The sequence below is a fragment of the Pteropus alecto genome, unplaced genomic scaffold (genome assembly GCF_000325575.1).
Source record: "Pteropus alecto unplaced genomic scaffold, ASM32557v1 scaffold40, whole genome shotgun sequence".
Lineage (NCBI taxonomy): Eukaryota > Metazoa > Chordata > Mammalia > Chiroptera > Pteropodidae > Pteropus > Pteropus alecto.
Window position 1 is genome coordinate 4,921,299 of NW_006431919.1, and position 15,940 is coordinate 4,937,238.

General features: G+C 44.4%; 1 protein-coding gene across 1 annotated transcript; it reads left to right on the top strand.

Annotated features, from left to right (window-relative positions):
• The first annotated feature begins 6 nt into the window (after positions 1 to 6).
• On the top strand, positions 7 to 13,645 carry SAP30L (SAP30 like). Its single transcript, XM_006906444.3, has 4 exons — positions 7 to 475; positions 4,378 to 4,500; positions 6,739 to 6,837; positions 8,366 to 13,645. Exons 1-4 carry the CDS (start codon positions 278 to 280, stop codon positions 8,492 to 8,494), a joined length of 549 nt encoding a protein of 182 aa, XP_006906506.1. The 5' UTR covers positions 7 to 277; the 3' UTR covers positions 8,495 to 13,645.
• Positions 13,646 to 15,940: the final 2,295 nt, after the last annotated feature.

The window sequence follows — 15,940 nt, forward strand, 5'->3', positions numbered from 1 at the left end:
ACCCCCGGCGGGGCCCTGCGAGCCGCGGGCGCCAACTCCGGGGCCTCGAGCGGGGAGGGAAGGGGCTTTCCAGAGACGCGGGGCCGGAGCCGAAGGAGCCGGAGCGCGGCGCAGCGGCGCGGGGCCTCCCGGGCGCGGGGCAGTGCAGCGCCTTGTCTGGAGACGAACTCCGGGACCCTCGGGTCCGGGGGTCTCAGTGACCTGCCCCGCGGGGAGCGCGGCCGCGGACTGGCTTACAGAGGACCCTCCCCCCGAGGGGCCGGCCCGGGGCGGGGAGATGAACGGCTTTAGCACCGAGGAGGACAGCCGCGAAGGGCCCCCCGCCGCCCCCGCAGCCGCTCCGGGCTACGGCCAGAGCTGCTGCCTCATCGAGGACGGCGAGCGCTGCGTCCGGCCCGCGGGCAACGCCTCCTTCAGCAAGAGGGTCCAGAAGAGCATCTCGCAGAAGAAACTCAAGCTGGACATCGACAAGAGCGTAAGTCCCCCTGCCCCCGGCTGGGCCCCGGCGCCAGGCTGCTCCTCGCCGCGGTCCCGGGACTGCGGGCGGGACTCCAGGGCCCTCCCCGCCCTGGGCCTCGCCGCCTTTTATCTGCTGAGGAGTTGGACTCGGGATTTCCAAGGCCGCTTCAGCGCTGACATCCTCTCACTAAGATTCTGCCCAAATCCGGGAGGTTGGGGCAGGGGGGCTTCGAGGACCCTCCCTGCCTGGGAAGATGGACAACAGTTTTTTGCTCTTTTCATTGATTTAGGTGTTGGAGCAGGGAGGGGGGTAGTTAATTGTGTTGACCCACGAAGGAGCAAGTATTGGGGAAGGGGTGGTGAAGGGACCCGTCTCTTCAACTTCTCTTCCCTGTTGGAACCTTGTTATTCCTTCGGAAGAGGCAAGGTGGCTTTTACTTCTCTGTCTGCCGCGGCCTCAGCTTCTGCACAGGGTCACCGAGCTCTCTGCTTCGCAGGCCGCTGTGAGGAAATGGGTTTTCAAGGATATGGCAGAAAAAAGGCTAAGACCAGGTCTTTTGAGGTGGTTCTTGCCGTCCAAGTGACTGGAAGGAAAAACGTCAATTTTCTTAGGGGTAACTTCTTTAGAAATGCCCAGAAGGAAGGAGTTTTAAATTTGAATAGACTTGCCCTGTGTTTAGTGACGAACTATAGGAAAACTTTTCCTTTGTGATTTCACCTTTTCTAGTTAACAGTTCTAAAGATGTGCCTATTGTCAACCAATTAAGAACTTTTTAGTTTGACATCTGTTGCTGGAAGCCTTAAGTTTCTGCCTCATGATTAGGAATTGGAAATGAGTTAAGGGGATATTGAATATTCAGGTAGACCAGCTAAGAGCTTAGGTGGTTCATCCATTCTCTTTTAGGACCAAAATTTTTCCACTTTTGGAGAGATTGCTTGTTAAACTGAAAGGATGCCCACTTTTCCTCTTCTGATTTTACAGTTGAAACTGAGGCCCAGAAAGAAATAGAAAGTGACGGTGTCAAAGTCATCAGCACCTAAGAGGCTGGTTAATTTCTTAAACTCACTATTTCCAAGCCCCATGCATAAGCCTCTATTAAATAAGAAATCTTGCTTCCCCTTTCTTCCAGGCTCTTTCCTCCCACCCTCAATTTTTTAGAAGTTAATTATAATACATTTGCAACTCTTGAATGGAAAGATGCTATTTTAAAATGGTTGGGGGTGAGTTCGTGGCTTTCTTACTACTAATCTCTATGAATGAATGAATGAATGAATGAATGAATGAATGAAATTCATCTGAGAGCACACTGGCTAGGTGGTCTGGATAGGACACATGTTGAAGTGAAACGCTTAATTCTAAGACAGCAATGAATTCATCCTCTTGAAAACACTGCCTACCTTCTGTGTAGGTTGTTGGGAGCCTTTATTTGAGCAGCTTATATTAGTTATATTTTCCAACCTTTAAAAAAAAGAAGTTTCCAGTTCTTTTAAATCCTTGGATGCCATCACATCTGAACGATTGTGCTGCTGTAACAGGGGCTCCATTTACCCAGTGACCCCACTGGAAAACCTGTGTTTAGCTATGTTAATTGCTTCATGCACACTGTCTGGAAGAGAAGCAGCCTAAGCCTGGCACTAGAGTTCCCAAAAGGTAATGCTTCTAAAGGAAGAGGGTTTAGAGGTGGAATCACTCAAAATTTGTTTCAAGGCGGTGTTGTAGAGCCATTTTTTCTGAAAGGGATTCTGTTTCATTCTCACAGGCTTGGGCAGGAATTCAATTCTAAGTAAATGCTGTGTTACAAGAATTTTTAGCTGTTGTAGAAAATGAAACAGGAAAAATAAACACTAGAGCCTTTGCTACCACCCTTCTTCCTCTCTATGCCCTCCCAAAGGCCGCCAAGCTCTGAAATCTCTGAACCAGTATGTACTTGAAAATGGTTAAGTAGAAATAATGACTATTTACTTTGTAAGAGGGTCTAGCAGAGAACCTTTTTAAATAATAGCACCAAAAATCCAACTTAGGCAGTTTAACTAATTTCATGTAGACATTGGCAGTATTCTGTAATTTATTAAGATTACACATGCTTTCACACTTTCTTCCAATTAACATATTTCAGCTTTTATTCCTGGAGAAAAGTGGAAGTTAAGAATAGTATAAGGAAAATGTTGGGTGGGAAAGAACATGTGCCAGGGGTCAGAAGGCTTGGATGACTTTGGCCAGGTCATTTCCCTACTCCGAGTGGCTTCAGTTTATCCCTCTAGAAAAAATGAGATTAGGGCCAGTGAGGTTGCACTGTGATTGCTAAGTTCTGTACCATCTAGAATTCCATCATTCTGGTGTCCTGACTTGAAACCTCCCAGGCACAGCCTTAGGAATTCACCTCTTCTGCCTGTTCTCCTACCAAGTTTGTCACCCTATGAATTGGAGGAGCAGTTCATCTCTGAGAGTTTACACATGGAACTGTCTCACATGAGGGCCAGCTTCCTGTCAAGGAAGTAGAGTATGCTGTGAGTGTGCCCTCTTTCCTGATGAAAGCATGTCCAGTAGTATATATATCAGCTAGGTGGGGTCTTTGAGACAGGGACACGTGCTGTGTCGGAAAGTCCTTTGACAGAGTCGAATCTGCCAAAGCTGTCCCAATTTGTAACATACGGAAGTGGTGACTTTTACTGACTGCTTCTAGATGCAAGGGATGCATGTGTCAATGCCACAGCATTTGTTGAGCACCTGCTGTCTGCAAGGCACCATCACAGTATAAAAACTACTCATAACTCACTAATCCAACCACATGGGAGTAACTCTTCTGAATAAAAAAGTTTTAATTATTATTTCCATGAAAAGGCCTGAATTAATTGAAGCTGGTTTTCTATCAGCTTACTTTTATCTTTAAGAATTTAAGGAATAAAATCAAAAGCCTCTAAAATAAAATCAGAAGCCTCTCAAAAACATTTGTGCAACATCTGTTTCAGTGTCAATAGCCTCAAGTCATTTACACAAGTATTCGTGTTTCTGTTAGGTTTTTGAATGGTTCCTCCAGCAACATGGTACCTACATTCTTAAATAAAAACATATTCTTCACATCTCAGCTGCTATTGCTGCCTTACTATTCTGCCTCCAGCCTATATTAGAAAATCAGCAGGTTCTTCTATGTAGTTCCAGGTTCTTCTATGTAGTTCTACCTTGTGAGAATTTCTGCATCTCTCTTCACTTCTCTTTGTGGATCAATGTGAGATAATAGAAGAATTAGAACTTGATACACAAAAAAGTATTTCAGAGAGTTGTCGTCCAATAGTCATACCTGTTATCAATTTAAAAATAGTGTGTCTCATATACCATTACCAGTCTGTTTCCTGCTTTTCTCCTCCCTGGGGCAATGCCTTTCCAGCCCACTGCAAGTTCTTAACTCCTAAAGTCTGAAAATGTCCTATCACTCCCTGCCTCAGAAGCCTTGGAGAACTCCGTCTTGTCTGAAGGAAAGTCAAAGCTGTTATGATATGCACTGCACCCCCACCAAATTAGTCATCTCTACCTAATACTGTCCAACCTGGGCCTCCTCACTCATACCTTCTGTCATCCTCATCTGGAACACTAAGTCGTGGCTCATCTTTCCATCCGAATACTTCTTGTCCACCTCCAGATCCTCCCTTCCAGTAAAGGACCTCCTCCCTGACTCTCTCTGCCACAGAGATCTCTCCTTGCTGAATCCAGACCATTGTGTCTCGCTGGGAACTTGGTATTCAGTGTGGGTTTCTTGTTCTGCAACTCAGTAACAAACTCCTTGAAATGATGGCCTGCACCGTGCTCTTCCTTCTCTCTCTCCAGTGCCTTGGTCAAGGAGAGAAGCCCATTAGTGTGACAGATACCCATCTCTCTTTCCATGGAATTGGCAACTCTGACTTGAATTTGCTTCTCATCAGGTCAGGCACCTGTATATCTGCGATTTCCACAAAAATTTCATCCAGAGTGTACGAAATAAAAGGAAGAGGAAGACAAGTGATGATGGCGGAGATTCTCCTGAGCACGACACTGACATTCCTGAGGTAACAGCCCAAAAAAATCAGCTTGAGGAAGCTGGAAGAAGGGATTCTAATCTGATCCTGACCTCTGGCCTGCTTTTAGTGCTAAGAAGTAATGTTAGTCCCTTGGTTTTACTGTGAGAGCTGAAAGCTTAGAAATCAACTAGTCTGACTATCCTGTCATTTTACAATCAGGCACAGAGACCCAAGGTCACACATACAGTTTGGGGTCTCCAGCCCAGTGCCCTTTTCAGGAGTTTCATGAGGCTTTTCTTCAGGAAAATCCTGACAAATGCTTAAATACAACCACAATGTCAAGTTATTTAAAACTTTGTTATTATCTTTAAAGTCGGAGACTGAGTTTGCATGGTTTGGGGGAGGTTACTTCCCCTATTTTCTGGTCTGCAAAATGAAGGTATAAGTTGTCACTTCATACCAGCTCTGATTTTCTATCACCGTCCGTTTCCTGGTCCAGGCTTGTTCCCAAGGATCCATTCCAAAATCAGTTATACTGGAGCAGGGGTTCTCAGTCCTGGCACTGTTAACACCTGGGGCCAGATAATTCTTTGTCCTGGGTCCTGTCCAGTGCATTGTAGGATGTTTAGCAGCATCCCTGGATTCTACCCAGTAGATGCCAGTCACACCACCCTGGGTCAAGACAATCAAAAAATGGCTCCAGACAGTGCCAAATGACCTCTAGGGGGCAAAATTGTTCCTTGTTGAGAACCACTGCACCAGACAATGAGACCTAGGCTTCTCAAACCAGAAAGCCTCCTTTCCTTCAAGGTGCCAGTGTCTATTAAGTAAAATACAGGAAGGAATATTGGATTTTCTTTCTATTTAAATTGTTTTTCACTTAAGACTCAGCAAAGAAGAACCGTTTGTAGTGTACATTGAATATTTGACACATGAATATTTCATAAGGCAATTGCCTGTTAGCACTTAAAGTGAAAATGACTGTAGGAATAGAAAGAGTAGGCAGGTCTTTGTCTGCAGTTGTGGAGGAAACCTTTGAAAGTATGGCCCTTTCCTTCTGCTCCTCCCTGTGTCCCCTTTGCTAGCATTGGTGTAATGTATTTTTCTATTGTCTTTAGTATTATTATTATTTTATTTTATAAAGAAAGGGATGTATTCGATTTCTAATTGCATTTCTCCACCCCCCCTCCCCAAAAAAAAAGAAGAAAAAGATTTGAGGAATGTTTTGAAAAGAACGAAGGACTTTGGTCCCTCATATTGATCATTCATTTTGTTTTTAAGTGCTCTCCACCTGCCTGAAGCAAGAACATCTCTTTTAGAGGCAGGTAAAGGCAGCCCAACTTTCTGGGCCTTCAATGTTTCATGACTGTGCAGCTTTCCTCTCTTCCTGTGTTAGAAGAAAAAGGGGGGGTTCCTTTCCCCTCTGTTATCCAGTCATCTGCAGAGACCCTGACCCTAACCTGCTGATTTGTACACTTGCCACAGTAGCTTTTGAGTTTTCTCTGGAGGGTTGTTAAGGATTCTAATACCTAAGGCCAAGTCTAGGAAAGAACTATTTGAGAATTACAGTGCCTCCCACTGTCCTTCATACACCTCTATCCACTCTACTGCCAAGCTCTGGCCTGTCTTCCTCCAGGATGTGTGTCTGGTTTTACCTTTGCTATTCATGCTTGGTGTCCCCCTCTAGCATCAGCACCTCTCCAAAGCTCCACTTCATTATCTCACTTCCAGATCATTGATACAGCATCTCCCTCGCCCCGCCTCCCACCCCTCCTCACACCTCCCCTCCTCCCCCCCGCATCAGTCTTCCCTACAACAAACCACCACTAGACTCATCTTCCTGGAACATCACCTTCGACTACCTATGATAGCTCCTTCTGTTCTTCAAGACATGCTGCCATCCAGTCTCACCTTTTTAAACCCATCAAGATTGCCTGTAACCCTCTAGCCCATCTGTTTATCTCCTGGCTTTCTTCGCTCATCATCTTCTCTCTTTCTCTACTCTTGCTCTGTTTCAAACTGCCTTTCTAATCCCTGCTTCTCCTTAGCTCAAGCTTCACTGCCTCCTCCAGCCTTCTGGAACCACCTTCCCCAGCCAGAACTCTTTTCCCAGTGTTATTTCTGTCCTCCCAGCCAGTTATTAGTCCTCAGTGGACCATTTCTAAGACTTCTGTATAGTCCTCTCCATCCCCACCCTTACCTAGTATAGTGCTAGGCGCATAGTGGGTTCTTGGTAGGTCGTGGCTGATCAGGTGATGGATAATGTGTTTCTCCTCTTTCCTCCAGGTTGATCTGTTCCAGCTGCAAGTGAACACTCTACGGCGTTATAAACGGCACTACAAATTGCAGACCAGACCAGGCTTCAATAAGGCCCAGTTAGCAGAAGTAGGTAGACAAAATAGCACTCTAAAAAGAGAAAGCCAGCACTGTGCTTCCAATGGTAGCCTTGATTCTCCCTACTGCTCTGTGTGCCTGTGGATCATAATCCTCTCCAAAGCTCTGAAAGCAACTTTCTGTTCCCTCTTTTGCACAACTTTGAACCCAGTAGCTTTAGACCTGGAAAGCTCTTTTTCCGTGAAAGAAACCATGACACAGAGAGAGGGAAAGATTTGCTTAAAATCATACAGCAAGTTTGTAGTAGAATTGAGCCCGGAATTTCAGAACTCCTGATTCTAAAGTCCCAAGTGTTCTTTTGTTTGTTCGTTTATTCGAATCTTGGTTTGCGAGATTCTTAATAGACATGTACCTTTCTGCATATCATCAAGTGTGTCAGATTAATCATCCCCAAACCTTCCCTCATATTCTATGGGAGCTACTTTTCTTTCTTTGTTTTTTTTCTTTGATTTTCTCTACACTCATTTTGGTAATGGGAGTATTTATTATAATGAATGAACCTCAAGAAAGTTTTCTCCTGCCCTGAGTTCTTAACAGTTTGTAGGGGAGAAACTGCTCCATTAGCCATTATTTGAATATACTAACAGCCCGGCTGGATACTTCTGTCCTGTTGGCATTTGTGTGGATACCCACTCATCCCTCTTTTCTTAATATGTTTTTCTGCCTATTGTAGAACATTTGGAAAATAGAGAAAAGAAAAATACAGTCTTGTCATCCAGAGATAACCATTCAGTAGTTCTAGTTCCCCGACTCTTTCCATGTGTCCTAGTCATTCACTTTCATTCAGAGGCTTCCTTAAAGGCTCACAACCCCACTGGTTTTTGGTCTTTAGAGGTTTCTTGCTGATCTATTATTTTTTCTTAAACCTCTCCTTCACCAGCATCCAGATCAATCATAGGAGCACACAAGCCTTTCCTACTTTAAGACTGCATTACCCACTTGCCACTATTCACCGCTGGTGGCTCGAATAGGATGAGGTGGGGCAAGAGGAGATGTGCGTTCTCGGGACTTATAAAATAAAGCGAAATATCAGGAATATAGAGTAAATGATGAATTTTTATTCAAATCTGATGTCTTTCGAGATGAATTCTTGGGTCACACACCTACATCTGTTCAACTGGCTGTTCATTTGACATCATTTTTTTTAAAGACACCTTGCCAGTTCCAGGGCCTGGGAGGTTACGGTAGCAGCTGGCTAACCAGAGCAGTCCCGGTCTCTCCCTCTGTGGGGATGACCTTGAGATCATGCCATGATGAACAGTTGACTACCACCGAAATGCGACTGTACCTTGGCAATGCCGTGGGCTAAAGTCCTGCTTTTGGGAGCCTGGAAACCAAATCACCTAAGCCCCGGGGAAAGGAAAGCAGTCTGAGTTCTGCAGCTCTGCAGGGACTGCTGCAGTGGTCATAACCCCCTCCTCAGCAATGGCAGCAATTTCTAGTTCCTCTTTTGCATAGTTTAGAATTTGTGGCCCTGATATATGCATGTTTTTTTTCTGTTTTTTTCCCCGCCATATAGACTGTCAGTCGACATTTCAGGAACATACCTGTGAATGAAAAAGAAACCCTCGCCTACTTCATCTACATGGTGAAGAGTAACAAGAGTAGACTGGACCAGAAATCAGAGGGCGGCAAGCAGCTCGAGTGAGGATGAAGCATATCTTCCAGGAATGAAGTGTAATGCTTAATGCACAGGTGATATCTGCTACATTTAAGCCCATAAAGATTTTTAAGTTTTATTGTAAATAAAAGTTTGAATGATAAATACTGTAAATCATTTTGATCAGGAGAATCTTATTCTCCTGATTCAGCATGTGTATACAAAGACTTTCTTTTAAGGCAACTATTTGGCTGATAAAACAAGATCATAAAAAGATTTAAAGAAAAACTGTATTGCAGCATTCAAGAAAGCATTAAGTCAGTTCTGCTGGAAATGTGGGATAACAAATATTTTGATAGTCACCTTGTATTCCCACACTGCCACGTGTGAGATGTAGCCCTGGAATAGCAACGGTGTACAGGTGATGGTGGAGGTGCATGAGCAGACCCCCGTGTGCTGGGGCTATAGATGCCCTGCCTTGCTGCCAGCTTTGTCGTTTATCAGCAAATCAGTCTGACCCTGGTCCCCTTCACTGGCCCTGCGCCTTGTATAGAGTAGGCACTCAATCAGTATTTGTTGGCTAATTGAGCTGTCACTAACAGTGCCAGCCTTGTAACATCTGCTTCACACCTCTAGTTAATGAGACCTCTGCCATTTCTGTGGTTCACCACTTAAATTCTAGAGTGTGGAGGAAATCCTGACGCACCAGCAAGAGGTTTCAAATCACGTGAAGACTTCAGGGCAGTCGCATGTGCCAAGCTGTATTTGTGGAGGTTCCAGAAACACGGATACAGAGACCCTTACAGGAGATGCAGCCCTTTGCACACCCCTCTGTGCTTCACTCTGAGGGGAAGTTATATATCATGAGTTCAGCCATTTTCCTGGGCTATAAATGCTTTGGCAAACAGACATACTTAGTGGTTTGGGGCTCATATTTTCACAAGTACTAATCCATAGTTCACAATCACCAAGAAAGCTGCCAAGGTCCATGTGATTCCTGCTCAGAAGTCCAGCTCTGGGATAGAAAGTCTGACTGGTCTTGTCAACCTAGGCTCGGGGATCAACAGCAAATCATGGGTTTGAACAACAAAGGTCAGTGCCATCCGATCCTCATTTTTGTGAGCGATTTGCCTCCCTTTTAAGGGGAAAGGTTGCTAAAATGAATTTTTTTTAAGTATTAATAATTACCTGATTTTTTTATGTTCAAAAACTCTGCTTCCTCAATCTAACTATATCACAGCCAAAGTATCCTTTGAAAACAAAGCTTTATATACAAAAGTCTGCTTTTCCAGAATTTTCTAATCAGTGTGTTGTGGGGCAGAGGGTGTGTGGGTAGAGAATGGGAGAAAAAGTGAAGGAAAGGACTTGGATGCTAATTTCTGACCATCTTGACATATACTGTGGTCAAAAGTATCATTTTCTTACTCAGTTTTAATTCTGAGTTCTTTCTTAAGCCTTAAATACTAAAAGGAGCAGTGGACAGCCTGGCCTGGCAGAGAGTTTTAATGTCTCATAGATGGCTTAATCTGAGCATTGATACAGAGAAGTCAGAATGAAAATCCGCACTGAGCAGGGTTGTGGATTCAGTTCTGTGGAGCAGAGTGCCATGCTTTGTGTAGACTGGGGACAGGGCCACCACTCTTACTAAAACAGTGTTCCATTGCAGCAGAGCTTTCACCAGTGTTCAAAATGCATGTCTAGCAGATTGCAGCCTTTTTACATATGTATAAATGAATGTATATAGAACATACTCTAGACTATGAGGGGTCTTATTTTAATACACCTGACTGTGGGTGGCACATCAGGGTGCTCTCTGAGTGTTTTAGTCATTCAGATCAAGTATGTATTTAAAGATTGTCTCACTACTTATAGCTGAAGGATGTTGATGTTTAGGCATCTAGAAGGCTCCAAGGTTGTGGCTTATCTAGGTTTTTGTTCTGAGAGGGTGAATTAGAAAGGCTTTGAAGGCATCAGACACCTTCACCAGTCAGGGGGCATGTTTTCTCACTAGGCTGGGGTGTGGGAGTAGCTGGGGCCTGCAGGTTAAGGCATTGGTAACCTGCTCTCTGGCAATGTCCCTACCTTATTGAGAAAGAAGATGTATCTTTCTGATGTTTAAACCAAAATAATGGATGTGTAGATCATGTCACCGTTTCTCTAATAGCAAATCTGTTTTCCCAGTTGAGACAGACAGCAGTACATTTCTGTACAAGAATATGTGGTGTTAGGATCTATCTGTTCAAGAATGTCTGTAAGAATGCTTTTGTTCTAAAGTGAAGCCTGGGGAAACTTTCTACCTTCAGCATGATGCTCTGCGCACTTGACTCCCATGCCATCTCTCCTCTAAAGAGAGTGAGCTACCTTTGGAAAGTGGAGGTTGTGAGTATATTTTCCATCTTTGAAAACACGTTAAGGTGAGAGAAAAGACAGCTATCTGAACTTACGTTTTTCCTGTGTGCAGAAATCTGTTCTTTCATCAAACCACTAAACCACTTGCCTTAGTCTCTTCTGCAGTTTCCCATGGCTTGATCTGTGGGCAGGAGACTTCTGCCTGTTAGAAATGACTGGGCCTTCCAAAGCAACTGGGTCTGGCTTCAGGGAGCAGTGGGGTTTGGGAAGAGCAGTGTTCATCCTGGCTGCCTGCATTTTTACGCCACCTGCCAAGGACTGTTCGCTTCTCTCCACCTGTAATGTTGCAACATTGCCTTCTCTCTTCTCGGTGCTCCTGGGCAAAACTGGAATTTGAAATAGAACTGGCATTGCCTTCTTAAAGAGTACGGTTCCTGCCTCAGTTCTGGCTTGGTCTGGTTCTTTCATATGCCCTGAAGGATGTCACATGGAAATGTCAATATCCTGCCATTCATGTTGCTTCATTTTAAGGTTTTGAAAAAACAAATGGACAAACTTCTTATTTCAACAAGCAAACTCTTAGGTTGGCAACAGCACATGAAAAAGATCATAACTGAATCCCATGAAAGACTGAAACCAAAGGAGTCAAGACCAGTGTGGTAAAATGAAGAAGAGTTTCACTTATATGTTACAGCCGCCAAGTCATTAGATGCTCCTGTCAGAGCTAAATGTTCACTACTAGCCGTCCAGGGAACGGATACTAATTGTTGTTTGCAACTGGAATGTTGCATCTAACCTTGGCATTTCAGCTCTTTATTTTGTGGGAACTTTTTTGTTAACATTCTATAGGACAACTGCCTGCCTGGTGGGAAGGAGGTGAGAGAGGAAGCTTACTCTGGGGACCTTGCCTGCTGAAACAGGCTGTCCCAGCACAGAGTCATTGCTTCATGGAAATCATCTGAAGTCTCTCAGTCATTTCAGTGACAAGAGTTGGGAAAGGCCCTTTAAATCATCCAGTCTCCCTACAGGTGCTGACATTCTTCCTATAACCATTCTCCCAAGGGTTTAAGTAGTCTGGGCTTAAACACCTCTGAGGACAGAGAACTCACTACCTCCTAGGGGTATCTGGTTCTATCTTGGTAAACCTCTGGCATTTCTATGTTCTCTGTAACTTCCATCCCAGTCTTCGCCCAGTGGGGGCCACAAGCTGTTCATCTCGGCCAAGGACCTAGTTTCTGGCAGTGTCCCAGGGCATAGCAGTTGTCTTTTGAAAAAGAAAAGCTAGAAAATAGACACTTTGGTGTCCTGATTGTCCGCCTCCCCGCCCCACCCCGCCCCTCGGCCCCTGACCTCCTGAGTATTGGTGCATTTAGTTTCTTGTTGGAGAATGTTGAGAAACCCATCAGCCTGGTTGTTCTTGCTGAGGATGATGGAGGTGGCCAAGGGAGGCAGGGCTGCTCTTGGCCTGCTTTAAAAAAAAAACCTAAGACAGGAGGCCTTAGTTCTGTGCTTGTCCCACAAAAACTAATGCCCGGTATCACTTGGAAAAGCTTTAGCTAGAAAATTCTAAAATATTGCTCTGTGTGGAGTTTAAAGTTTCCGTGGCTGCTGAGGGCTTATACCTTAAGATTCCTGCGAGTACTTCACATACTCTTTTTACTGAGAAAACTTAAGAACTTGGGAGAGTAGGGAAAACACATGTCTTGGTGTCAGAGAAGTGCCATATTTTCATGCTGGAAAGTCCTATAAAGTTGCTGTTGCCCAATTCATTTTTAGAGATAGGGGAACTAAAATTCGAATGACTTGCCTGAGTCACACAGTATTACCTGGACTAACCTCTCGCCCTGGTGAGCTGTCCTCAGGTTCTTGAGACCTTGCAACTGACCAGAGGTTCCCAAGACTAACCTGCAGAATTCAAGGTTGAGTGAATGATTAGGAAAGCAGTCAGTTGAATTTTGCAATACAAATGGAAGAGGTGAACAGAACTAGCCTACAATTTAAGACCAGGGTTCAAAAGTCCTGGTGGGAGATGTAGTGCTGTCCTAGAATCTAAATTCTCACGAAGTGGCTTTGCTCTGTGGTCTGTTGGTCAGATTTCTGCCTTTCAGGTGGTTCTAGGAGCTCATGTAATTCAGTTGGCCCTGACTCAGACAGACTCAGCACTGTGGCCTTGTGATTTGCAGCCTCCCAACCCGTTACTGAGCTAGGCAGTTGAACTAAAGAACAGGTGAGCTCAAGATCATGCCCTGGGAAGCATGGTGCTTTAGGGGTGCCTTTTTATTCCTTTCATTTTATTACAGACTGTTTCCAAGTTTACGGTTAGGAAGGGTAAAGGTGATCTGATGTTTTCAGGTGGAATCCAGACTGGGGCAAAGTGGGACCTTTTCTTAAGGTAGAAATGTCTACATTGAGTTATTTCATCTAGCTTGCATCTTAAAATACAAACGCTTTGGTTGCTTCCACTTAATGAACACATCTTTGCCAATGACAGGGTTAAACAGGATCCCTGTTTTACATTTCTGTTATCCATTACGCCCATCAGAGTGTTTTGAGGGTGTGGATTTGCTGTTTTTTGTTTTTCGTTTTTCTTTTTTTTCTCATTTTGTAACTGCCTTATTGAAAAGCAAGTGCCCTTCCATTCCAGGCCTCCTCATATTGTACATGTTTCCTGCCAAACTTGGGGGATCATTTGTATTTTAATTTTGTAATCTATGGCTCTGTACTGTTGAAAGGCTCTCAATTCTTTGGGGTCTCCTTAGTAATGTATGTGACTTTTCATGTTGCAATATCACACAGATGGGACGGCCCAACTTTTGCTCTTAATAAACGATCTGAATGAGTAACAAGAGACACACATGGTTGTTCTATTGAATGTCCACATGGAACTGGGCACTTTCACTTTCTCATTTGGCCCCTGGCTGTGCAGTACAGTGATTGATGACAGCGGTCTCTCCTCCTGGCTCCAAGTACTAGCACCTTCACTCCCTGTTCAGTCTCAGTGAACAGAACGAGTTTAGATCATGGAAGTTTGGGCCCTGGTTCTCGTCCTGCTCTGCCACTCCCTCACATGGAAGTAGACTGACGGGGGTCTCGTGGCCTGAGTCTGGAGCCTGGATGCTGCATAGCGTACCAAACACCCTGCGCAAACAGCTTCACTCTCTGGGTCTTCAGTTATCATCCGCCTATAAAATGAGAGTCCTAAGTAAACCAGATGGAGAATTGCAAACTGAAATGATTGCAGGGGCCGTGCTGCAAACCGGAAAACTCAGGTCCCTTCTAAAGGCAGCTGCGACTAAGCTCCAGCCTATTTTTGCCATGTGGGAATGCCAGCTCCATGTGGCTAGGTCTTGCAATTCGATAGGAGAAGCTGGAAGTGTAGACTTTTATGTAAATATCCCATTGTTTAAATGTCTCAAAAATTTACTTTTAACAGTGTGGGACTGGTGTTTCTTCACCTACAGGAGAACCTTGATATTTAAAATTGGTCCATCATCTGAATGCTTGTTAGAAATCTCTGCCCCACCTCACTTGCCAAGCCATCTACTGAATCAGAATCTGCGTTTTAACAAAGTCCCCAGGCTCGATGGGGTTATCCAGCTGAGCTTTATTGGTGGAGGTCCCTGAGGCCCCCACGGGATGAAGCCCCTCGCCCCGCCAAGCCTCAGACTCAGGTCTTTTACTTCAAATCTGTCACTAGTGCCACTTTAGCACACCTCTGTCCTCAGCAGAATGGAAGTGAAGAAATGCAATAAATTTTTTTCATATTAACTGGAAGTAATAGGTACTAATTCTAAAGCTATAGACAGCACCAGAATTTACAAAGCGCCCTTCTTCCTCCCCACCGTCACCCTCTCCTACTCCACTCCTTCATCAGTAGTGTAGAACTGACTTCAGGAGGCGTTTGGAGACAAGGAAGGCGGGAGTCTTGGCTCTCAATGGGGATTCATGATGGATCATTGCTGAAGGATGCCATCATTTAGGGTCCCTGAGTTGGTTTCCTTCAGAAAGCAAAGGGAGTTCCAATTTTCATAGCATGGTGTGCTGCTGCTTCTGAAGTATAACAAACAGTTCCTTCTGCTCCTCTCCCTGCTGCCCTCATTCTTTTATATCGAACCGTTGAGGTCTGTCCGCTGTCCTCTAACCCCTCACACACTGAACCTCAAAGAGATGCTTTGTCCTCAAGCCTTTCCCAAGCTGGCTGACCCCTGCTGGGGTCAACCTCCTTTGAGGATCACAGACATCAGTTGTGATGGAAGGATGACCCCACATCTTAATGTATCAGAAGTTTCACTCTTTTTTAAAAAATGCCTTTAGAATATTGAATATTAGATCATCTGCAGTCCAGCATTTTTGAAAGTATGCCACTTGCCACCCCCACCCCCTCAGAATCTCCTAAGAACTCTGTTACAATGTCACTTCCTGGGATCCCATCCCAGAGTCTCAGAATGGAAAGCTCAGGAGCTGGATTCTAGGAATACAATTTTAATTTCCCCAGGTTAAGACTCAAGCAAGAAAAGTTGAGAAGCACTAATCTGGTCCAGAAGCTTTCTAATGCAACAGCTTCAACCTCATCTGGATACCAGATATAAGTTCCCAGTGAGACCTACTAAATGAGGATCTCAAGTGGGGCCCAGGAAACTATATTTACAAAATCTGGGGAATTTGTATACATGTCCAGATTTAGAAAGCCCTGAGTCCAGCCCCCTAAGACCCAGGGAAGGAAAGTAGCTATGCATAACCTCAGACAGCTCAGAAGTGTCAGAGCCTGAGCAAATACAGTGACATGTACAGCCACAAAGACATTATTAAGTCAAATCAAAGGGATGATTTTCAGTCTGCATAAAATGAGAATGAAAATAATCCACAGTTCCTAGCACAGTGCCTGGCATGTGGGAGGACACATTTAATGTCTGAATTGAATCTTTCACTTAACAGTTTTTTAGTTTATAAGGAACTTTCATATCCAGAAACAATAATAGCTGTAAGTGAAGTATGCATGCCAGACAACATGCTACTAGTTTTACATTTTGCATTGATTCATTCAATCACGTAAAGTAGGAACAGATATTAACTCCAGTTTACAGAGGTGTAAATGCAGAGAGTCTGAAGAACTTGCCCAAGTGACATTGAGAGCTAGAGGCACTC

Excerpts from the sequence above, each read along its gene's own strand:
- SAP30L (XM_006906444.3), top strand. The coding sequence starts at position 278 with ATGAACGGCTTTAGCACCGAGGAGGACAGCCGCGAAGGGCCCCCCGCC. Across the intron at positions 476-4,377 it reads AGCTGGACATCGACAAGAGC|GTCAGGCACCTGTATATCTG; the intron begins GTAAGTCCCCCT and ends GCTTCTCATCAG. Across the intron at positions 4,501-6,738 it reads ACGACACTGACATTCCTGAG|GTTGATCTGTTCCAGCTGCA; the intron begins GTAACAGCCCAA and ends TCTTTCCTCCAG.